Below are 25,158 nucleotides of genomic sequence, written 5' to 3'. Positions count from 1 at the left end.
CCTCTACTTTGATTCTAAGTGTTGTTGTTGTTCAGTCGCTCAGTCCTGTCCAACTCTTTTCGACCCCATGGACTGCAGCATGCCAGGCTTCCCTGTCCTTCACCATCTCCCAGAGCTTGCTCAAACTCATGTCCATTGAGTCAGTAATGCTATCCAACCATCTCATCCTCTGCTGAACTGTAATATTCACCTGATCTAACCTCCCCTCAAGAGAAATCTTTTTATCTCTGGAAAACTTTGTTACCTAAAGACATACAGTTTCTGGGAATTCCCTGGTGATCCAATGGTTAGGGTTTAGTGCTTTCATTGGAGGGGGCCTGGATTCGATCCCTGGTCAAGGAACTAAGATCTTGCAAGCCTCCCAGCCAACAATAAATAAGACACAAACTTTTTGAGGATAAATTACAATTAAATCAGATTTAGTAGGTTAATTGTATAGTTCATGATGTAACACTGAGAAACAAGTCCTCACACCAAATTGAATAACAGCTATTAAAAATTCCCTTTCCTGGGGACTTCCCCGGTGGTCCAGTGGTTAACAGTCTCCCTTCCAATGCAGGGGACGCTGGTTCATCCCTGATGGGGGAACTAATATCACACATGCTGCAGGGCACCTAAGCCTGTGCGCTGATACTAAGATCCAATGCAGCGAAGTAAATACATCAAAATAAAGTAAAATAAATTTTTTAAATTTCCGTTTCCTTTTGCTGCAAGACAACTTAGAGGATTCCTAAAGATTATTGTAGACTGTGCACTGTCACATTAATTATCTGTCTCCTTCTATGAAATGACTGTTCAATTATCCACCCAAATTTGAAAGCAATTGTCATTCATGTAAGATGCCTGGACTACTGAGGAAAGCAAACCACCGAGCCGATCCAGGGCCACAGCCCCGCCTTGCGGGTCCGGAACCTGAGCCTCAGTGACTCTCAGCGGGAAGAAAAGGGAAGAAAAGTGTATAAGGCTCCGGGATTTTAGAAGCAGTGGCCTCTAGGGCCCGCCCAACCTCCGAGGCCCCACCCCTTAGGCTGGAAGTGCGCGTGCGTGTTTGAATTTGCGCGTGCGCAAAGCGGAAGTTCTGTTATTTGTGCGCCCCGGCCGGTGTCTGAGGTGAAATTTTCGTTTCTTATTGTCCCGGTTTTGTGCAGTCAAGCAGGAGGGGAAGAGACCCAAGAGGAGGCTTGAAGTCAAAGGACGCTGGCCTCGAGGGCTGACCTGGCCGCCCTGGCTTCCCGCCGGCGCTGCCGGGCGGCGGCCCCTCCTCCGAGAGCCTGGACCGGCTCGGCCCGCCGGTGTCCCGGCGGCAGTTCCGGGAGGAGGCGGGTCGGCCCGGCCTACTGTCCATCCGCTTTGGTCCCTATTTCACAAGCTTCCAGAGCAGCCTTTGGGTCCTTTCTCCACAGGGAAAAGAAATTGCATCTCCGTTCTTCTCGACAGTCCGGCGCCTATCCCCGGGTCCCGTTTAGCTCTCGATGGCTTTACTCCGCCTGTGGTTGTCGGTTATTGAAGTTTGGTAAGTCATACTCCGTTGGAAAGAGAAGAAACCTTTGTAGGTTATTAGGGAGCACGTCTCTTTGATCTGAATAAGAGCAGGAGTGAAGGGATTCATATAAATAATAAATGTACCACATGAGAGCCCCGTAAAGCCCCAAACTTTCAAAATATAGAAGTCTCTGGAAAGGAAGCCGATCGAGGCTGTTTTCCGCTAGTAGCAGCAGTTAGAATTGAATTTACGCAAGATGAGTTTTGAGGGGTAAATTTTTCTTTCAGGTATTCATCTAGAATTTCTCTTTTTTTTTTTTTTTTCTTTCGCACGGGCTGGAGGGATCTTAGTTCCCCCACCAGGAGTTGAACCCTGACCCACGGATTGACAGTGCGGAGTTCTAACCACTGGACCACCAAGAAATTCCCTCTTCTTGAAGTTTTTATCTTAAGAAAATTTGTGGTCAATAAAAGGAATATCCATGAACCCTTAATCTAGATTCACTAATTTAAGATTTTGTCTGTCATTATATATATATATAGGTAAATTGCAGACATTGACTTCAAGAATGAGGACAGTTTCCTACTAAAAACAAAACTCCACTGTCCATCCAAGAAAATCAAAATTTCTCCAGTTTTCCAAAAGTATATTTTATAGTTGTCGGGTTTGGGGGGGGGGGGAGGAGCTGGGATTCAAATAAGATTTGCACATTGCATTTAAGTTTTACATCTGTTTTACCTAAAACATTTGCCAGTATTTTTGGTTCCTGCAGTCCAGGAGATTTATATTGAAAAATGTTGGCATTCCCATATGGTGATGTTTTCCTACAATTTCATGTAATTAACTTGTGTATCTCATAAAGTGGACATTGAGTCTAGGGTGTGTGTGCTCAGTCGAGTCTGTGTCTTTTGCGACCTCATGGACTGTAGCCCACCAGGCTCCTCTGTCCATGGGACTTCCCAGGCAAGACTGTTGGAGTGGGTTGCCATTCCCTCCAGGGGATCTTCTTGACCCAGGGGTCATACCCAGGTCACCTGCCTTTGCAGTCAGGTTCTTTACCACTGAGTCACCCTGGTAGAGCCAGTAGTATCTAATACAAATGTAATGTGATTTAAAATTTTTTGGTAGTCAAATTAGGAGAAAATATACATGTGAAGTTATTTTTAATAATGTCATATCTAACCTAATTTACCCAGTTATTAATATATAACTATTGGTGAAATTAATGACCAATGTAGCTAATACAAAGTCATTAGTGAGAAATTTTACTTTTCTTTTGTACCAAGTTGTTGGACTCTGATATGTATTTTACACCTAACCTCACCTCAGTATGGATGCTAAATTTTTATTAGAAATTCTTGATCTTTAGCTTTCAGAAAATTGACTGTTGAAAAAGTATTTGGGGAAACCCAGATTGCTTCAAACATACTGAAAGATTTTTTGAGTAACTGAACAGTTTTATTTCTAAAACTTAATTAAAAGTGAGTAAAATGACAAATTCAGGCCCTCAGTCTCGATAGCTTCATTTCATATTCACGGTAGCCACATAGAGCAAGACAATGACTACTGTGTTAGACTGCAGGTTTAAGAGACTTGAAAATTTCCTAGGTGATGTGTACTTCATGTTATGTCACATCAGGAGGCGCATAAATTCAAGTCGTCCACTGTGTATTAGGAATGCAAAGCGTTTAGTTAAGGTACCCATCTCTCCTGCACAGTCACATTTTTCTTTGTAGTAATCTGTAGGTAATAGGCGTCCCAGGTGGCTCGGTGGTAAAGAATCTGTCCACAGTGCAGGAATGCTGGTTTATCCCTTTGTCAGGAAGATCACCTGGAGAAGGAAACGACAACCCACTCCAGGATTCTTGTCTGGGAAATCCCATGAACAGAAGAGCCTGAAGGGCTAATCTCTGGGGTCACGAAAGAGTTGGACATGACTCAGCAACTTAACAGCAACAATCTGTGGGTGATACTTGGCAACAGGGGAATAATCTGTTGCCCAACCCTTTCACCCAGTGGTTTTGGCATCACTTGTTGATCTTCACTTCTGCCTATTTTTACATTGGGGTCTTGAAAAGTGCTTTTTTGTTGTTGTTGTTTTTCCTAATTCTTTTTCTTTTTTTCCAAATTTTTCCATTCTCTTGCTGTCAGTCTTTTGTGAACAAGAGCTTTCTCTCCCTACTTCCCCTGCCTTCTCTATTTTTTTCCCTTTTGGGGTTTCACAACATATTCCCCTATTTTTCTTTTATTTATCATATTATAAACAGTTGCTGTCCTTTGATGCTCAGACTCTCCCAAACTTGGCCAGGAGTAGTCCTTTTAATTTGATTCATGTGTCCCTTCAACACATCGCTATAAATCTTTGAGCGTAAATTCCCAGTTCACTTTGAACTTGACTGTTGCTGCTTAGTCACTTCAGTCATATCCAACTCTGTGTGACCCTATGAATTGTAGACTGCCAGGCTCCTCTGTCCATGGAATTCTCCAGGAAAGAGTACTGGAGTGGGTTGCCATGCCCTCCTCCGGGGGATCGTCCCAACCCAGGGATCAAACCCAGGTCTCCTGCATTGCAGGCAGATTCTTGACTGCTGAGGCACCAGAGAAGCCTCAAACTTGACTGTTACAGACCATAATCAATGATTTCTCCAAGAAGCCTGTTTCCTTGTAGACACCAGGGTCTGTATGCGACGTGGACTCAGTGCTCCTGGGGTTTAATTGTGTCTAAGCCTTTCAGTGAATATCTGAAATAGATATTTTCATGACTTTTCTGGCGGTCCAGTGCTTAAGACTCCATGCTTCCACTGCAGGGGGCACAAGTTCGATCCCTGGTTGGGGAAGTAAGATCCCACATGCCACACAAAGTGGCCAAAAATATAAATAAATAAATAAGTTTTTTTAATATTTATAATTTTATATCCTCCTTTTCATATAAATTATATTGTGAACATACTCTCATATTATTATTCTTCAAAAACCCAATTAAAATATATCTTTTCTTAAAGTCATACGTTCATACTCATATTCCTAGTAAAAATTTGGGGCAACCCAGACCTGCTAAGTTAATCATTTCCTACACACTATTTCGTGATCACTGTCCAGTCATATTGGAGAATAACAATAATCTCAGGAGTTCAGGCTTTTGAGACAGAGTAACCTGGATTCAGGCTCTGGCTCACCACTTCCTAAGTGGTGATCTTGGACTAATTACCACTGCTGTTTGTACATGAATTGCCTCAACTATTGAATGACAGTAATAATAACTTGATAATCATATGAGCTTTCAATGTTTCTAGCACATAATGGGTACTCAGTAAATGGCAATTATTTATATTCATGCCATCTACAGTTTCTAATGACTTTCACATAATATGTAACTGCCGTCTTCTACAGAGAGATGGCTAATGAATGATGCTTGATGACAAATCAGTAATGCCTACTGCTTAAAGATTGATGGCATGAGGCAAGACTCCCACTACTACTTAAGAGGAATTGAACTATCTTGAAGAGACTTCAGGAATAAGATGTATAAGGCAGATTTCACTGTCAGATCACAGATGCCAGCCATTGGTCTTTTCCCTTGTGGCAAGTGCTTGCTGATGCTCCTTTCAGAGACAGTACTTCACTGGCTTGTGAGCAGAATGTCTTTGTGGTCTGGGTCTACGTAGTCCTGCTTCTCGCCTGTCTAGGAGGGTCCTTAAGTATATAACAACATCCTGTTGTCTAAATCCTGGGACTTGGGGAGAAAGGGTTAAGTCTGCCCATTTTTGTGGGAGAAGTTCTGCTTAATTACATGATGAGTTATCACTGTTAGCAAAAAAAAAAACCCAATAATTTTACCTGTCTAGACTTTAATTTCTTTATCTGTAAAATGAAATTAATTAGATTGTTAAACTTTTTTTCCTTTTTATCAAAATCCATTTCTAATTTCAGGTGAGGCAGACTGTAGGGCATTTTATGGCAGCAGTGTGTATGTGTTTACTTAGAATTAGTGTGGGGTGTTTCCAGGCTTGTGAATATGGGAACTGGGCAGCCTGAATTCTCAGGTTTTGTTTCTTCTCCTCAAGGCTGTCTTTCCCAAGACTTTTTCTGTCTTTATGAAGAGAAGTCAGAAGGGGAAAGGACTGTGACTGGATGTCTGACAAATTATTTTCAAGTGAGTAGGAAATTTATTCTTTTATAAAAGCACATGCTTCTCCCTACCAGGTAGATGTGTTTCCTTCCAGTGAAATAGAGCTTTTTATTCCAACAGAACCTGCTTAGGGACTGAGTCCAAGTTAAATTTCCTCAGATCTTAGGGCCTTTCATTTACATAAGAGAATGATACCATCATCCCAGTATTTACTAATTCAATCCAATCATCCATGCTAATTGTGTGCCCTCATTTTGCTATAATAGACAGGGAGGTGACATGTGATTCTGAGAATTTGTGCTGTCACTGGAGGAGTGATGCATTTCCAGCATTTATTGTCTGTAATGTGCTCAGAACTATTGCTAATCCTATCACTAGCGAAAAATAAGACCAGAAGGGGTCACAATCTAGTTGTGGTGAGATACATCGTTAGGAGAGAGAGAGGTGCTCTTAAAGCTACATTGGATGAGGTCACTATGAATATGTCCAGGTAGAGAGGAGAAGGGGCTTGAGGACCATCAAGCCCTGAGGTTGATGGTGGGAGAACATGAAACCTGTCTAGGCTTTGGGTCTCCTTTCCTCTTTCTCAAGTGCACACTGATGGAGATGGCAACTGACTGATGCCAGGATGTTTGTGATGGTTTAGTATCCAGTGACCTTTGAGTTTACAGACTTTATAGTACAGTGGCTTCCTCTTGAAAAATGAAGGTCTGTCCATTGTACTGACTTTATTTTTCCTAGGATAAAAGGCTTAGGACTTCAAAATTGTGTATATAAGCTTGAGCTTGGGTTTTAGGCAAAAGATTGGGAGTCTGTTTTGTGAAAAATGAGAGAGAGAGAATGTGAATATGTTTGCATTTTAGTTTTATTTTAAAGTTTACTGGTTTGATAAAGTTGAGACGAACATTTTGTTGTTTCTCAAGTTATAGCTGAAGAGTATTTGGTATCCCTGAAGAGCAGACTCTCGGCCCCGTATTTATGGAAGTATTTGTCATCCCTTATATATTAGTCTTATATCAGGCATCTTCCTCTCAGAGCAGGGCACCAGCTATGCAGACCTCGTCTGATCTTTCAGGTAGAACTAAGAGGAAAGCTGAAGAAAATGGAAAGTTTTCCAAGAGAGAGAAAAGGCTATTTATTTATTTATTTGGCTGTGCTAGGTCTTCTTTGCTGTTCACAGCTTTCTCTAGTTGTGACAAGCGGGGACTACTCCTTTTTGTAGTGCACAGGCTTCTCATTTTGGTGGCCTCTCTTGTTGTGGAGCACAGGCTCTAGGCTTTCGGGCTCAGCAGTTGCGGCACATGGGCTAAGTTGTTCCACAGTAAGTGGGATCTTCTCCCACCAGGGACCAAACCCACATCCCCTGCATTGTCAGGTGGATTCTCATCTACTGTACCACCAGGGAAGTCCAAACTTTTCTTCTCTTTAACTTTTCCCTCACCTTTGGAAACTTTCTTTTGGCCTGACAGTAGAATCACCCATTTTTTTAATTTAAATTTTGCATTTGCCTTAAGCTCTTTGTCCATTTCCTTTCACCTTTGTTTTCCTCCATGGTGCTTTCTGTTCATTGTCAGTTTTAACACTTATGGAATCATTTCTTAGTAAATCACCTACTAATTTGACCACAGCACCTTATCATGCCAAACTCTTAATCCAGCCAAACTTAATTTATTCTTTCTTTCTGTTCTAAAATATATTTTAAGTCAATGTTTGAAAGTAAATACACATTGGCCTTCACTTTTAACACCTTCCTTCCATTTATTTTCCAATAAGGTAATTTTTTGTAATCTTATTTCAGATTGGGAAATTTGTCTCAATACCAGAAGGTCAGCACCTCAGTGGAATATTTTGAATGGGAAAAAATCCAACATGGTAGACATGGTAAGATTCACAAGGTATAATTCCTTCCCTTCCACTAGTGGAAGATTAACAGTTCCATAAAATAGAAAAGCATCACAATAACCATGACAGATATTTGAGGCTAATGTCATTCACCTGTTTTTCAGTCTCTGAGCATTGTGAATTTGGCAGACACTTGAAATACCCCTCACAATATATTTCTTTACATAGAATCCACTTGGCTAAATATTCCCATATATGTCATTCTGATGAAGTTTTGGATAAATCATTTCATTTTGGTCAACTATCAGCTAAACTCTATAAGAATCCTTAGGAAAGTAAAGAATACAACAGAGCTTTGTTGCAGAATGATCACTTCATTTTGCTTAAAAGCAGTGAGGCCTGGAACCATGCATTGCAGTGAAAATGAGAGAAAAAAAGACAAAAAACTTCAATCATACCAATTTGTTCCTTGTATATACTCTTATTTTTAAAGACTAATGATGTTAAGCATAAATATGGTCAGCTGATCTTTGACAAAGGAGTGAAGGAAATGGAATGTAGAAATATAATTCTTTTCAACAGATGATGCTGGAACAGCCAGACATCCACATGCAAAAGAATAAATCTAGACACTGACCTTAACACTCTTAACAAAAGTTAATTCAAAATGCATTGCAGCCCTAGGTATTAAACACAAAACTGTAAAACTCCTTGAAGACAACATAGGAGAAAACTTAGAAGCCCTTGGGGTATGGCAATACTTTTAAAAATATAACACGGAAGACATGATCCATAAAAGAAATAATTAATAAACTGACATTGTTAAAATTAAAAATTTCTAAAAAAAAGAAAAAATTAAAAATTTCTGCTCTGCTAAAGGCATTGTCCAGAGAGTGAGAAGGCAAGCACAGATTTAGAGAAAATATTTGCAAAAGACAACTGATAAAAGACTCTTAAGACTCAACAATAAGAAAACAAATAGCTGGTTAAAAATGGACTGAGACCTTAATAGACACAGCAGCAAAGAAGACATACAAATAGCAAATAAGCATGTGAAAAGATGGTCCACATCATGTATCACCAGAAAAAAGAGAGAGGGGGCCTTCCTGAGCTCTACTGTAAATACAAGCACACACACCCTCTGCCAGTAACTCTGCCCTGGCCATCCATACTCATGCACCTCACTAGAAACCCAGAGCATCTTGTTCCTAGAGGAAAGGACAAGGCTGCACCCAACAAAAACACAGAGGGCAGGCTGCTTATTCATTGGGATACAGCCTAGAAAGGAGAATTCACTGAAGAGGTTTATTCCATTGTTTTAAGTTGGGAGGGAGGAGGTAGAAGGAAGTTCCAGAGGGGGTCAGACAGCCCAGAAATTCAGACAAGTGGCATGTCTCTTCTCACCAAAATTTGTTCTGCTCTCTGCTGTAATGATTAACAACCTTTGGCCCTGACCTCAAGATTCTTCCACTTCAGGACCACCAAACACTGCTCCTACTTCTGATGGATAAAAATGTTTAGGACAGGGGAGCAGGGGTGGGGGACACTAATTTGATGTAACAGGAAGTCCTGAGGGTACCCACATAAATGGCTTCCAGGTGCCAAGCAGAACCTGAGGCCAGGAATGATGAAGCTGGCATAAAACTACTGAACCAGATGTGAATTTCTCATTTGAATGAATCTCATTTGAGAACTGCAGTTGAATGCTGAACACATGGGGTATAAGGACCTTGACCCTCTTCAAAGTCAAAAACCCCAGTACAACTTACCAGTCAGCCTTCTGGGTTCTGCACCTGTGAATACAACCAACCATGAACTATGTAGTACTCAAGTATGTACTCATTGAAAAAAAAAAAGTCTACATATAAGTGAACCTGTTCAGATCAACCCTTGTTGTTCAGGGGTCAACTGTAATGATATATATTCATTATAGTATCATACAGGGTATTTTCAGTGCCCTAAAAATCCTCTGTGCCCTGCTTATATATTCTGCCAATCACTCTCACTAATCCCTGGCAACCACTGATCTCCAGTTTTGTCTTTTCCAGAGTGTCTTATAGTTGGAATCATACAGTATTTAATCTTTCCAGAATGACTTCTTTCACTTAGTAATTTATATGCATTTAAGGTCTTTTCATGTCCTGATAGTTCATTCACTTTAGCTCTGGTAATCTGTTGTTTCTTATCTGTTCACCTTCTGAAGTACATCTTGACTGCTTCTAAGTTTTGGCAGTTGAGTAAAACTATAAACATTCATGTGCAAAGAAACAACCTCCCACCCCCACCCAATCCAGAGCATGCATGTGCTGCTTTTTGTGTGGACGTATGTTTTCAACTTACTTGGGTAAATATCAAAGTGTGACTACTGTATTACTTGGTAGGATTATGTTTAGTTTTGTAAGCAATCATCAAATTGTATCCCAAAGTGGCTGTGCAATTTTGTATTTCCACCAGAACTGAATGAGTTTTCCTATTCTACATCTTCACCAGTGTTTGTCATTATTAGTATCAGATTTTGGCCATTCTCAGATTTGTAGTGGCCTGTCTCTGTCTTTCTGTCTGTCTGTCTCAGCAGGTAGCTTAAAGTCTGATCTAGACTCTTCGGTCATTGGTTTTTAATACCAGGATAATCATTGTTTAAATCGGAATTGGGACAGAAAGGTCTCTGACTTCTGGGGGGCTTATTTTGGTTAGGAAGAAGGGAGAGGGGCATTGACCACACAAGAGAATCCGTAATGGCTGAGTAAATGAAGTTTGGACTCCTTTTGACTGCTCAGTTTCCTTTTCAAAATCTTGGGGACCTCTCCGTTTTCCTTTGGGGAGAGCAAATGGAGTCAAAGACCTGGGCTTATGTACCTGGGGATCATTTTATATTTTAATGTGACATCAAGAGTAAGTTACTTTACTTAATAAGCCTCTTTTGCTTGAAATAAAATGTCCTGCATGGATTCTCGGGCTGTGGAACTTCTGTGACCCCAAGGATTTCAGGCCGCCAGGCTGCTCTGCCCATGGCATTTTCCAGGCAAGAATACTGGAGTGGGTTGCCATTTCCTACTCCAGGGGATCTTCCTGATCCAGGGATGAAACCTGCCAACTCCTGCATTGCCAGGTAGATTCTTTACCGCGAGACACCTGGCAAGCCCCGAAACTTTACTAGGCTTGTCCTCAGCTTGTGGCCCAGCAGCCTCTCTGGGCCTTAGCCACTCTCCGCTTTGCCGCATCCTAGCCCCGCCCACTCGTTGGAGTGGGCACAGAAGTTCGCCTCCGGGAACGGCATAGTCTCTATAGCCCTCTCCCGCAGCTTAGCTTATCCGTTGGCATCCGATCCGGTCAGACCCAAGCCCAGGTTCTGACTGCGAGTCTGGGGTGGCCGTTGGAGAAAGGGGAAGCATCATGGGTATGATGGAAGGCGAGAGCTGTTGGGGCCGCAGCGCGTATTGCCCAGCTTCTCGTGCGACTCCCAGACCTAGCTGCGCGCTTGGGACTGCGAGACCCGCAGCTTTTATTCCCAGTAGCGACCGACTTCATCCCCACCTGTTGGGGCTCCAGAAAGTCTCCAGAAAGACTGCTTGGGTGGTCTGTACCCAGGAGGAGATGCGGGCAGGGCACGTGCGCGGGGTCTTTTCTTCATCTCCTGTCCACCCTCTTTAAAAAGCCTCGCCCAAGTCTGACTGAATTTCCGTTAAGATGTCCATTCTTGTATCTCATTTTCTTCCGTTAAGTGACGTGTCTTGAAGTACTCATTAGTTCATGGAGATCTGCCTTTTAAAAAAAACAAAAACAAAAAAAAAACCTCTTTTACAGCACTGTAGTGTGGAATCATCCTGTTGGTGGACGATTGAGTTGTTCCCACCTGAATGGGTTTGCCCATGTTTCTTCATATTTATGGACTTAGGATTTTAAATTTAAGGCCGATTTTTAGAACTTGAGTTGTTGGGTGGTAGGTGCTGTTCCTATGTACTGCAAACTGCCTCCTTGTTCTGTTTTGAGCCCTCAGAGCTATATTCTGTATCCAGCAAGCTGCATACCTCTTAGTTTTCAATTAATCTTACCTGTAGATGCTTTTGGATGTTTACACACTGTCATATCATCCAGGGATGGCAGGATGATATTCTTCCTTTATTATCTTCTAACCTATCATGTCTCCCCATCCTTGTACACTCTCCACAATTTACTGTGCTGTCTGTAACATGCTTAGTAGAAGGAGCCACTCTTTTTCTGTGTCTCAAAGGCCTTCAGCTTTTATCTAGTAAATTGAAACACTTGCTGTATATTTTTGACATGTTTTCAGGTTTAAAGACATTTCCTTCTATGCTTCTTTTTTTGTGTGTTACTAACATTATTTTTTGTAATAGTTTTCATTGTGTTATTGTTCAGTTGCTAAGTCATGCCTGACTCTTTGTGACCCCATGGACTGTAGCTCTCCAGGCTTCTCTGCCCTCCATTATCTCCCAGAGTTTGCTCAGATTCATGTCCATTGAGTCAGTGATGCTATCTAACCATTTCATCCTCTGCTGCCCTCTTCTCCTTTTGCCTTCAATCTTTACCAACATCATGGTCTTTTCCAATGAGTCAGCTCTTCCCATCAGGTGGCCAAGGTATTGGAGCTTCAGCTTTAGCATCAGTCCTTCCAGTGAATATTCAGGGTTGATTTCCATTAGGATTGACTGGTTTGATCTCCCTAGTCCAAGGAGCTCTCAAGAGTCTTCTCCAGCACCACAGTTCAAAAGCATCAATTCTTCGGTGCTCTGCCTTCGTTATGGTCCAACTCTCACATCCCTGTATGACTGCTGGAAAAACCATTACTTTGACTATATGGATGTTTGTCAGCAAAGTGATGTCTCTGCTTTTTAATAGGCTATGAAGGTTTGTCATAGCTCCTTCCAAGGAGCATCTTTTAATTGTAATAGCTTTATTGAGATATAATCACATGTAACTAAAGTGTATAATCCAGTGTATTTTAGTGTATTCCCAGAGATATGCCACCCTCACCGCAATCTAATTTTAGAAGATTTTCATCGTCCCAGAAAGAAATCCCATGCTCATTAGCACTCACTCCCCATACCTCACTACCCACCAGACCCAGGCTACCACTAATCTGTTTCTTGTCTTTATAGACTTGTCAATTCTGGACATTTCATATACATGTAATCATATAATATTTTGTCTTTTGTGAATGGCTTCTTTCACTTAGTATAATGTTTTCAAGGTTCATCCACATTGTAGGAAGTATCAGTACTTAATTCCTATTAATGACCAAGTAATATTCTTTTGTATGGATACATCACATTTATCCACTCACAATTTAATGGGCAATTGGGTTATTTCCACATTTCGGCTCTTGTAAATAATGCTGCTGTGAGCTCTCCTGCTAAAGTTTTTGTGGGGACTTATTTTCATTTCTCTTGGGTTTATACCTAGGAGTGGAATGCTGATTCTTATGATAATCATATATGTAACCTTTTGATAAACTGCAAATATTTCTAAAGGGGCTGCACCATTATTCTTTCCCATCAGCAAATAAGAGTTCTGATTTCTCCACTTCCTCACCAGTTGATAGTCTTCTTGATAATTATCAAAATGAGTGTCAAGTAGTATCTTGTGGTTTTAATTTGCATGTCCCTGGTAGTTAATAATAAGCATATTTTCATATGCTTAATGGCCATTGTATTTTCTTTAGAAAAACATATTTTGCCCATTTTAAAAGTTGAGGTTTTTTTAAATTTTTTTTATAGAGTTGGCCGAAAATATTTTTAAATTGTTAGGCAATGTTGGGTATTATCAGACATTTTTAATGTGTTATTGAGATGATCATACTATTTTCTACTTTGATCTATTGTGCTGTGTTCAGTCGCTCAGTCATGTCCAACTCTTTGTGACCCTATGGATGATAGCCTGCCAGGCTCCTCTGTTCGTGGAATTTTCCAGGCCAGAATGCTGGAGTGGGCCGCCATTTCCTTCTCCAGGGGATCTTCCCAGTCTAGGGCTCGATCCTGCATCTCCTGCACTGGCAGGTGGATTCTTTACCATGGAGCCACCAGGGAAGCCCATGTGTATGTATACACACATACACATACATATATGTATGCAATAGATATAAATAAATCTTTATATTTTATATAAGTGTATGTATATATATATTTATATAAGTATATATAAGTGTATATATATATGTATATTTATATATAAATCTTTATACTTTGCTGTGCACCTGAAACTAACATGACATGTATATAAATATGCTTCAATTAAAACTTATTAAACAAACTTTTAACAGAAGTTTTTAGCATTATCACAACACCATTACCACACACCCCCAAGTTAACAGTTTTTCTTGATATTATCAGTGGTCTTTAGCCAAACGTTACCAGGAACACACAGAGTTAAACAAGTTGGATTTATTACTTATTGCAGCAAGGCAGAATGCACACTATAGTGAACTGTGAGATGTCTTAATAAGGGAGTATTAGAAAACACTTACTAAGGCATTTGGTTTTGTACACATGAAGCTTACATAATTTTGTAAATCATTATTATCTCAATAAAAATAAACTTAAAAATTACTTTTAAAAAGGAAAGGGAGGGACTTCCCTGGTAGTCCTATGGCTAAGATTCCCAGCTTCCAATGCAGGGGATCCAGGCTCAATCCCTGGTCAGGGAACTAGATCTCACATGCCCCAAAAAAGACCTGGTGCAGGCAATAAATAAATAAATTTTTTTTTTAATATTTTTTTAAAAAAAGAAAGGTAAACATTGCTCTTGATAAACATATTGGCAAATTTGCTCATAAGTTTAATGAAAAAATCATAGATCATTTTAACATTCAGGAAGGTTGCTTTAAAGGGCATCCAGTATAAAACTGCTGACTCAGAAGTACACTGCATGGAGAAGGGAATTGCAGCCCACTCCAGTATTCTTGCCTGGAGAATTCCATGGACAGAGGAGCCTGGTGGGCTACAGTCCATGGGGCCACAAAGAGTTAGACATGACTGAGTGACTAACACTTGACTAGAATGCTTAAAAGGATGGAGCTGCATTGCTGAACTAACTCAGCATTGAGAAGGAGCAAGCCTTTTTATAATAAATCACTTTGGGGGAAAAAACACACTGTGTATTGGAATTAAAAATTGTCATTCCAAGGATCAAAAGTGTGAGTTGTAAGTGAATGTGATTTTTCAAGCTATACTGATATTTTCCAAGGGACAGTGATACTTAAAATTGTAGTTTAGTCCAAAAACAATACCTTTTTTCCCACTTTGGTAGAAATAGCTATTTTTGAAGGCAAATTCTCTAGTTTTCAAACTAATTTGTCAGTGTTGAGCATTTTCTAGACTTTGTCCATGTCTGTTGACCTTTGTTAGTTGAGAACCTAAAATCATGTAACTTAAAAGAAATATGTCTTTAAGGTGCAAGCTGAAACCAGGAACTTTGTAAATGCCATTACAAAGCCTTAACATTAAAATTTTTTAACATATTTCTCTAATCTATAAAAAAAGAACTGGGGGCTTCCCTGGTGGCTCAGTTGGTCATAACTTTCCTTCCAAGGAGTAAGCGTCTTTTAATTTCATGGCTGCAGTCACCATCTGCAGTGATTTTGGAGCCCAAAAAAATGAAGTCTGACACTGTTTCCCCATCTATTTGCCATGAAGTGATGGGACCAGATGCCATGATGTTAGTTTTCTGAATGTTGAGCTTTAAGCCAGCTTTTTCACTCTCCTCTTTCACTTTCATCAAGAGGGTTTTTAGTTCCTCTTCACTTTCTGCCATAAGGGTGGTGTCATCTGCATATATGAGCTTATTGATAATTCTCCTGGCAATCTTGATTCCAGCTTGTGCTTCTTCCAGCCCAGCGTTTCTCATGATGTATTCTGCATAAAAGTTAAATAAAGACCAACCTAGATAGCATATTAAAAAGCAGAGACATTACTTTGCCAACAAAGGTCCGTCTAGTCAAGGCTATGGTTTTTCCAGTGGTCATGTATGGATGTGAGAGTTGGACTGTGAAGAAAGCTGAGCACTGAAAAACTGATGCTTTTGAACTGTGGTGTTGGAGAAGACTCTTGAGAGTCCGTTGGACTGCAAGGAGATCCAACCAGTCCATCCTAAAGGAGATCAATCCTGGGTGTTCACTGGAAGGACTGATGCTGAAGCTGAAACTCCAATACTTTGGCCACCTCATGCGAAGAGTTGACTCATTGGAAAAGACCCTGATGCTGGAAGGGATTGGGGGCAGGAGGAGAAGGGGACGACAAAGGATGAGATGGCTGGGTGGCATCACTAACTTGATGGACATGAGTTTGGGTAAACTCCGGGAGTTGGTGATGGACAGGGAGGCCTGGCGTGCTGCAATTCATGGGGTCGCAGAGTCGGACACGACTGAGCAACTGAACTGAACTGAACTGGTGGCTCAGTGGTAAAGAATCCACCCACCAGTACAGGAGACATGAGTTCAATCCCTGGTCTGGGCAGGTCCCACATGCTGCAGAGCAGCTAAGCCCAAGCACCACAACTATTGAACCCGTGTTCCACAACTACTGAAGCCCTTGCACCACAACTAGAGAGTAGCCCCCACTCACTGCAACTGGAGAAAAGCCTGCACAACACCGAAGACCCAGCACAGCCTAAAATAAATAACACTTCTTTTTTTTTTTTTTTGTAAGAAAAAAGCTCTAAGGGCCACACATTGCAGTGAATTGTTACACCTCTTAAGTCTCTTAATCAGGAAGAGTTCTCCTTTCCTCTTTCTCCCCAAACTGGATATTTCTGATTATGTCCTCTATATATCATTTAGTGTGTCCTCTGTCCCTTTCTCTTATCCTTCTTCTATAAACTGCTAATTAGATGAAAAGATTTGTTAGGGTTTTTTTTTTAGCAAAGAATATTTTATAATTGGTATTGCCTCTTATTGCATCATATCAGAACTCATGGTATCCAGGTGTCTCTTTTAAGATGTTAAGATTTATCAACTTGATCTTCCTTTATAAAGTTGCCCAGCACATCTATTTAGTCTTAAAATTATCCCCTTCAGGTTTCTTCTTAGTTACAGAAAAAAGGGGGGGTCACTTAATGGGGAAACCTGCTGCATACCACCTTAACCAAGTGATCAAAATTAACATCCATAATCAGACACACTGTCATCATATGCCTCCTGAAGTGATTCACTGAGGACAAGCATCAGTTACAAAATACATCATCCAAAAATAAACTTTGTGAATCTAACCATGAGAAAACAACAGACAAACTAAAACTGAGATGTAATCTGTAAAACATTTGACCTGGGACTTTTCAAACCTGGAAAGATGAAGAAAGGCCAAGGGACTGGTCCAGGTTAAAGAAGATGAAGGAAACACAGTCTGAGGGCATAATCCTGGACGGGAAATTTTAAAGTGGCTGCTGTAAAGGATATTATTGGACTAGTTGGTAAAATTCTGCACATGAATTATATGTTAGATAATAAATATTTAATCCTGGTTTTGATCATGTTAGGGAAAGTCCCAAGTTCTATGACACTCTGAAGTGTATAGGAAAAAAGGGTCTGACACCTGCAATTTCCTCTCAAGTAGTTTCCTCTCAATATTCTTGATGAAACACACACACACCCTTACAGAGAGGAGAAAGGAAGCAAATGTGACAGAACTTTAACAGATAGTAAAGAGTATAGGGAAGCTCATCATTTTTACACTAATTCTTACAACTTTTGAGTTTGAAATTTTTTCAAAGCTAGAAGTTGAAAACAAATATTCACTTTTCACCTAATATTTTAGTAACCATTAATTGTCATTGCCTAAGTGCATTAATTTACTAGTGGTTTCAGAATGGTGACTTTCTGACTCTAGCATTTTCTTCATAATAAATGAAACTTAGAATAAAGTTTGTAGGGTTATTCTGGAAAGAACTTTCCTTTGTCACAACTATTTATTAGTAATAAAATGTTCATAAAGGAGGGGACAGGATGATACAGGCTGGATTTTTTTTTTTTTACGAATTTTCAGAATAACAAAATTATATCCTCGCCACCTCTGGTAGAGACCATTGACCTTTTTTTAGTAACATTATGGACTCATAGCTTTGTTTTATATTTGGTGTATTTCAACTGATTGTAATCATTACTCTTTATTAAATTGTTCCATCATAAGCCAGTGGGAACCTTTTTAAGTGGAACCTTTCTATGTGGTAGATTCCTTCCTTTCTGGTATAAGCTGTTCCAGGCTTATGCTGAAACATTTCTTGTTCTACACTGAACATATTTCCCAAAGGAGTCCTGGTTTCTTATACAGAGGAATTTTAATACTAGAGGACTCATTGCTCCTGAGTTGTTAGTGACTCTAGGCAATTTTGGTGGCTCAATCTAGGGGAAAGTTTAAAAAATAAGAACATACTGTATTCCCAATTCCTAATTGTTCTTAGGTAAGGAGATAAATTCTTTACTGTATTATGTGTATGTATATGTGCATTTGGGTGCGTGTGGTTACTCTGAAGCTAGTATGAGGAATCTTACAAGGCCTCTAAGTGTTGAATATCTGTCAGGCCCAGAATCTCCTGGCTTCTTTCTTTGTTTCTAGGTCTTCATGCTCAGAACCCTGCCAAACCAGGAGAGAGACACACAAAAGAAAGAATGGCTGCAGGATTGCTGACAACCTGGTCACAGGTATGTGGGAAGTTACTGTTTCCAAAAAAAAAAAAATCACTGTTCCCAAAGGGTACATCTCTTGTCCATGACCCAGAGCTTCACAGCCCAACAAGGCTAGCGTCAGGCTTCCTCAGTTCTTTGGGCTTCTTAGAATGGGAGAGAGAGAATGTTTAAGGAAAGGCTTCAATATTTGTTTTGTGTTTCAGATAATCCCCCAGGGTGAGTGTTAGTTCCATATTCTGCTGGGTGCCATGAAGGAACATAAAGACTTTTTTTCACCAGGAAAAACATTCATTTCCCAAGTATTTTTCTCCTTCTGTAGTATGCTCAATCTGTACTAGATCTTGAATAAGATTGGAAGACTCCTTGTAACCTAGTTGTGGCAATATCAGCTCAGCTGTGTTAGACAAGCTTCTAAAAACCATGAGCCTGAAAGAGATGGTCCAGTGAGTGAAAACGGAAGTGGAAAGTTCCAAGAACTTGGATGAAATGATGAAAGACCTCTGAAGAATGTCTGAGCTTACTGCACATTGGGTCTTCCCCCCAAGTCCTCTCAGCCTCACCCATCATCTTTCTGGTTCAGAGTTAGAGATAGTTCTTGGCTGAACCTGAATGTATACATGGTGTTTTAGGACTTGGTCACCTTCGAGGAAGTGTCAGTGGACTTCTCACAGGAGGAGTGGGCCCTGCTGGCCCCCGCTCAGAAAATCCTGTACAGAGATGTGATGTTGGAGAACTTTAGGAACCTGGCCTCAGTGGGTAAAGTTGGCCTCATTCCTTCATATTCATTTGTTCATGCATGTACTAGTTCTTCATCACTTATCTGTCCCAGGAACTGAAAAGAACAGCTATATATGGTAAACACAGAATGGACGGTTCCTGCCCTTGTGGGGCAGTCTTACCACTTCCCAAGAAAATTCACTGATTGTATTTTCTCAGTCCTTAAAATTTAGGTAATGTACAGATCTTGGGCTTAGAATTCAAGGGTCAGATCATGTGGGAAAAGGTATGTGGGTGTTTGTCTTATGGTGCTCTGTGAAAGGGCTATGTAATCTGATTCTTTTGCTGCTCTTGCCTATCTTCAGAATCCTTGAAAACCAAAGTATTGGAATCAGTTTTGTGGAAAGATTCCTTGTCTCCTTCACAGTCTCCCCACATCATGTGTCTTTCCCCATGAGCAGGGTATCATCTCTGCAAACACAGTCCGATCACTGAGGTGGCGCAGGAAGAGCTGAGGCTAGAGGGGAGAGGAATTCTCCAAAGTGCTTGTACAGGTGAGCCCCACACAGGAAGGGATCATTGTACAGAATAGCCACAGCCACAGCCTGTGGTACAGTTTATTAGTCATTGTGAGATAAGAAGGCTGAGACCATTACATGAGCTTTCTGTCTGAAGCCTCCAGAATTCTATGTAAAATACCTCTCATTTCCGTTGCTTGTTCCTATCATTGGCATCTTTTCCCAGAACCAAGTTCCTAAATTAATTTCTCTGATCACTGGTTACATCTTCTCTCTCACATTTTCTTCCTATATTTAGTGTTATTAATTGAAAAGAAATCCATAGCATGCCTGCCTCCTTTTTTCTGCCCCTACTTTTTCTCCCATAATTATAAAAAATTTCCCCATTCACTTTCAGATGGGGCTACTCAACTTAACTCAAAAGATGTAATTCTCATGCAGAATGTTCCTGGAGAAAAAACTGCCAATGGCATAAAAATGGTGAGATTCACTAGAAATGATTCCTGTTTTTTAAGACTGGGAGAGCTCTGTGAATTTCAAGGAATTAAAACAGGAGCAGCACCCAAGCAAGAGGAGACACTTGAGGCAAGTAGAATTCACTCATCAGAAAGCTGCATCAGGAAATCCTTTATTAATCCCATAAAATTGGAGAAATCTCCAAACCTACCTCAACACTTGCAGCTTGCAGAGAGTATCAAAAACTAACATTTACTCGGTCTTCCCTGGTAGTGCAGTGGTAGAGAATCTGCCTGCCAATGCAGGAGATGCAGATTCAATCCTTGAGTTGGGAAGTTCCCTTGGAAAAAGAAATGGCTACTCACTCCAGTATTCTTACCTAAGAAATCCCATGGACAGAGGAGCCTGGTGGGCTGCAATCCATAGGGTCACAAAAGAGACACAACATAGCAACTAAACAACAACAACAAACATTTACTTAAATGTCATTCCACTATTAAGTATTTAATAAATCATTCATTCTTCACCCATGATTAGAAAAACTCTATAATTAGGATGCCCTTTGATGGAATGAATTCCATGGGGCCTTAGGAAGAGTATTCAGCTATTTCAACATGAAAGAATAAGGCAAAAAATATACACACACCCTGAAAATGGCAAAAATGTTAGTCATAATAATATACTTCCTATATATGGCAGGATCCACATGGAAATGAGTTCCTGTGTAATAAAAGTGAGAAAGCCTTTGTGCATGTTAAGTCCCTTCAGGCGTGTCACTTCAGGTCGCACTCTGTGCGACCCTATGGTCTGTAGCCTGCCAGGCTCCTCTGTCCGTGGGATTCTCCAGGCAAGAATACTGGAGTGGGTTGCCATGCCCTTCTCCAGGGGATTTTCCCAACCCAGGGATCAAACCCAGGTCTCCTGCATTGCAGGCAGACTCTTTACTGTTTGAGCTACCAGGGAAGCCCCAAGAAAGCCTTTAGTCATCACTTAACTCCTTTGTCTGTAGGCACCAACCCACCCTGGTGAGAAACCATTGGAACGTAATCATTGTAGAAAATTCTTCAGAAAGAATTATTGCCTTACTCGTACAAGATATTGCAAGGGCGAGAAATGCTATGAATATAAAGAATATGGGAAAGACTTTGGCCATCCCTCAACTCTTAGGAGTCATGTGAGTTCTCACATTGGAGAGAATATTCTTGAATTCAGTGATTGTGGAAAAACTTTCAATCAAGAGTCATCCCTTAGGAAAGACTTCAGAACTCTCACAGGAGAAAAATCTGAGTGTAATCAACATCTTATGTCCTTCAAATTACACTCTTCCTTCTCAGTACATGAACAAATACCTACTGAAGAGAAACTCCATGAATGCAGTGACTGTGGAAAAAGATCTTCCCATAGTGTCCACAAAAAAATGTGTACTATGAAAGAAAGCTCAAAATGTAATGGACATGGGAAAGTTTTCACTGGCCCCTTGTCCCTTCAGATATGTATGAGACCTCACACTGGAGAGAAAGCTTATGAATGTAGGGATTGTGGGAAAGCTTTTGTTTTTCAGTCTTCCCTTAAGAAACACGTAAGATCACACACTGGAGAGAAACCTTATGAGTGTAATCACTGCGGAAAATCCTTCAGCCAGAGCTCTCATCTTAACGTTCACAAAAGAACTCACACTGGAGAGAAACCTTATGACTGTAAGGAATGTGGCAAGGCTTTCACCGTTCCTTCATCCCTTCAGAAACATATGAGAACCCATACTGGAGAGAAACCCTATGAATGCAGTGACTGTGGGAAAGCCTTTATTGATCAGTCATCCCTTAAGAAACATACCCGATCTCACACTGGAGAGAAACCTTATGAGTGTAATCACTGTGGAAAATCCTTCAGCACAGGCTCTTATCTCATTGTGCACAAGAGAGCCCACACTGGAGAGAAAACCTATGCATGTAAAGAATGTGGGAAGGCCTTTAGGAATTCCTCTTGCCTAAGAGTGCATATGAGAACTCACACAGGGGAGAAGCCTTATAAATGTATCCAGTGTGGAAAAGCATTTAGCACTAGCACTAACCTTATAATGCACAAGCGAATACATACTGGGCAGAAGCTCTGTGAATGAAATGACTACAAGCTAGCCTTAAGGGCCCCTTCCCCCCTCAGGCATTTTCGAACACACTCTGGATAGAAACCATATTATGACCAATTTAGAAAGCCATCGGGCACAACTCTTGAGTTAGATTACACTGGGGCAAACATTGTAAATGTTATGGTTCTGTGGTTATATTTATCAGTGAGTGTTTAATCTTTAAAGTGTGACAACTCGTTAGTTGATGAGTATTAAAGATTATATAGCACTCTAAATTCCCCTTAATCTACATCACAAAGGTTTTTTGGTTTTTTTTTTTAGTATTTATTTATTTATGTATTTATTTGGCTACAACAAGTATTAATTGTGGCATGTAGGAGCCTCTGTCTTCATTGTGGCATACAAGATCTTTAATCACAACATACAGGATCTAGTTCCCTGACCAGGAATTGAACCTAGGCCCTCTGTATCAGGAGTGTGGAGTCTTAGACACAAGACCACAAGGGAAGTACCTCACTAAAGTTCAGGTATGTAATGTTTTTCTTATAAGTAAGTACTAAATATTTTGCATTTCTCATCAAGATATCTTGGACTGAACTATAGGTTATTTAGAAATACGTATTTTAATGTGCAGACTGGGCATATTTTAGTTATCTTTTAGTTATAGATTTCTAACTGAATTGCATTGTCCACAGAATGCCTGATCTTCATGACATAAAATTCAATAACATACAAACAGAAAATTATTAGAGACTTGCTCTGTGGCCTAATGTGTGAGATACAAGAAGTTGCTGTCCCAGTATCCATTTCTCCCTTGCTTCCTTCAAGTAACAAAACTACAGTTGTGTTCAAATTAGCAGTGTAGACAGTTTCTGAGGACTCATCTCCCAGCTTTCCTTGCAGCTGTGAGTGCCCATGAGCTCACAGTCTTGGCCTGTGAGAAAGAAGCAAGAGGTCACTGCTTGTGGGTTCTAAAGAATTCCATGGAAATGGGAGCATGGCATCTGGCATTTTCACTTTACCATCTGCCCTCAGGTTTATCTCTTTTTTCTTAGAGAATAGACCAATAAAATGACATTCATAGATTACTGATTATATAATAGACACATAAGGTATTTTTTGGCTGTATATAAACAACTATGAGTTGCTTGTTTCTGAATTTCATGTAACATGAGAAAAATAAACTCCTAACTGGTTTAAATCACTCGTGTGGGAAGAATCTGTTACAGTGGATTTCAGTGTTAACTGATGCATCACATATATGGTCAAGCTTTAAGAATCCTTCAAGGAAGAGGGAGCATATGTATTCTTATGGCTGATTCATGTTGTTGTATGGCAGAAACCAACACAACATTGTAAAGCAGTTCTTCTCCAATCAAAAAAAAATTTAATGATATCCCTGTGTATGAGGTACTGTCCAAATTTTACAGATGTCTGATTCAGGCTTTCAAAAAGAAACTGACTTGCCCAAGGACATAAAATGGCTGGACTCAAATTTAGGTGTTCTGACTTTAGATCCTATGCTTTTATTGTATAAAGATGCCATTTTTAAAGTTAAATTTCTGCTATACATGTTAAAATATTTTGAAGGATATGACAATATCTAGTATAGGCTTTGACCATTATAAACTGTCATACTTCATCCAAGTCACTAGAAGAAATGATTTAAAACTTTCATTCTGGTAATGATAAAAACTTTGTGAGAGGTTAGACTCAAGTTTGAATATGTATTTTTGGCCAGAGAAGAATTTTCTTGTTTCAGACCATTAAAAGCCTTCAAATATTTTGTTTTAATGATCTTTGGAATTATAGGCTTTGACCATAATAGTGGGGATACATTCAGAATATTCAACAGATATCTAAAGTAAAGAAGTCAAGTGGGACTCTGAGCTTCCACTGCATGAGCCATGAGTTTGATCCCTGGTCAGGGAACTAAGATCTTGCAAGCCATGTCACACAGCCAAAACAAAGTCAAATATATAAATAAACGAGAAAACATATATATTCTTTTTTTTAAAAAGAGTAAATTATTCCTTGCTTACATATAATATTAATTTTTAAAAGTAGTATTGAAGGTTATAGTGAGGAATTCACATATACTGATTCAAAGATTCAGATAGCAAACTGGAGAACAATTCTAGCACAGAGAACTTTGAACCATCAGTTAATGAGTCTAAGTTAATTGTTATCAATTTGGTTTTTTTTAATTAATTTTTATATACTTTTTTGGCTGCACCATACAGCATCTGAGATCTTAGTTCCCTGACCAAGGGTTGAACAATGTGTATTCTGTAATTGTTGAGTATAGGTCAGTTTTCATTCCAGTCCCAAAGAAAGGCAATGCCAAAGAATGCTCAAAACTACCACACAATTGCACTTATCTCACATGCTAACAAGTTCAGTTGAGTCGCTCAGTCGTGTCCGACTCTTTTTTGAGTAATGCTCAAAATTCTCCAAGCCAGGCTTCAACAATACATGAACTGAGAACTTCAGGTGTTCAAGCTGGATTTAGAAAAGGCAGAGGAACCAGAGATCAAATTGCCAACATCCATTGGACCATCAAAGCAAGAAAGTTCCAGAAAAACATCTACTTCTGCTTTATTGACTATGCCAGTGCCTTTGACTGTGTGGATCACAACAGACTGTGGAAAATTCTTAAAGAGATGGGAATACCAGACCACCTTACCTGCCTCCTGAGAAATCTGTGTGCAGGTCAAGAAGCAACAGTTAGAACTAGACATGAAACAACAGACTGGTTCCAAATCAGGAAAGGAGTATGTCAAGGCTGTATATTGTCACCCTGCTTATTTAACTTATATGCAGAATACATCATGGGAAATGCTGGGCTGGATGAAATACAAGCTGGAATCAAGATTGCCAGGAGAAATATCAATAACCTCAGATACACAGATGACACCACCCTTATGACAGAAAGTGAAGAAGAACTAAAGAGTCTGTTGATGAAAGGGGAGAGTGAAAAAGTAGGCTTAAAACTCAACATTCAGGAAACTAAGATCATGGCATCTGGTCCCGTCACTTCATGGCAAATAGATGGGGAAAAAGTGGAAACAGTGAGAGACTATTTTCTTGGGCTCCAAAATCACTGTAGATGGTGATTGCAGCCATGAAATGTAAAAAGACACTTGCTCCTTGGAAGAAAAGCTATGACCAACATAGACAGCATATTAACAAGCAGCGACATTACTTAGCCAACAAAGGTCCATCTTGTCAAGCTATGGTTTTTCCCATAGTCATGTATGGATATGAGAGCTGGACTATAAAGAAAGCTGAGCA

The 25,158-nt window shown here is 40.0% G+C and overlaps 1 protein-coding gene across 17 annotated transcripts; it reads left to right on the top strand.

Moving 5' to 3' along the window:
* The first annotated feature begins 1,064 nt into the window (after positions 1-1,064).
* On the top strand, positions 1,065-23,068 carry LOC122440460 (zinc finger protein 177-like). 17 transcript variants are annotated; one of them, XM_043466738.1, is made up of 8 exons: positions 1,092-1,110; positions 1,404-1,513; positions 5,548-5,636; positions 18,017-18,102; positions 18,717-18,843; positions 19,266-19,358; positions 19,720-19,907; positions 20,788-23,068. In XM_043466738.1, exons 3-8 carry the CDS (start codon positions 5,615-5,617, stop codon positions 21,895-21,897), a joined length of 1,626 nt encoding a protein of 541 aa, XP_043322673.1. In that variant the 5' UTR covers positions 1,092-1,110; positions 1,404-1,513; positions 5,548-5,614; the 3' UTR covers positions 21,898-23,068. The 17 variants fall into 17 exon arrangements, with proteins under 17 accessions (XP_043322682.1, XP_043322676.1, XP_043322677.1 ...); XM_043466741.1 differs by lacking the exon at positions 5,548-5,636 and adding an exon at positions 7,411-7,493 and having other exon boundaries at positions 1,076-1,513; XM_043466742.1 differs by lacking the exon at positions 5,548-5,636 and adding an exon at positions 7,411-7,507 and having other exon boundaries at positions 1,076-1,513.
* Positions 23,069-25,158: the final 2,090 nt, after the last annotated feature.

The sequence above is a fragment of the Cervus canadensis genome, chromosome 4 (assembly GCF_019320065.1).
Source record: "Cervus canadensis isolate Bull #8, Minnesota chromosome 4, ASM1932006v1, whole genome shotgun sequence".
Lineage (NCBI taxonomy): Eukaryota > Metazoa > Chordata > Mammalia > Artiodactyla > Cervidae > Cervus > Cervus canadensis.
Note: the sequence above shows the minus strand (reverse complement) of the source record. Positions and strands in the feature narration are given on the sequence as shown.

Bases quoted from the DNA above. Each gene is read 5' to 3' on its own strand.
- LOC122440460 (XM_043466737.1), top strand. From the start codon at position 5,615: ATGTCTGACAAATTATTTTCAA. The intron at 18,103-18,716 runs GTATGTGGGAAG...ATGGTGTTTTAG, and splicing joins TGCTGACAACCTGGTCACAG to GACTTGGTCACCTTCGAGGA. The intron at 19,359-19,719 runs GTGAGCCCCACA...ATTCACTTTCAG, and splicing joins TCTCCAAAGTGCTTGTACAG to ATGGGGCTACTCAACTTAAC.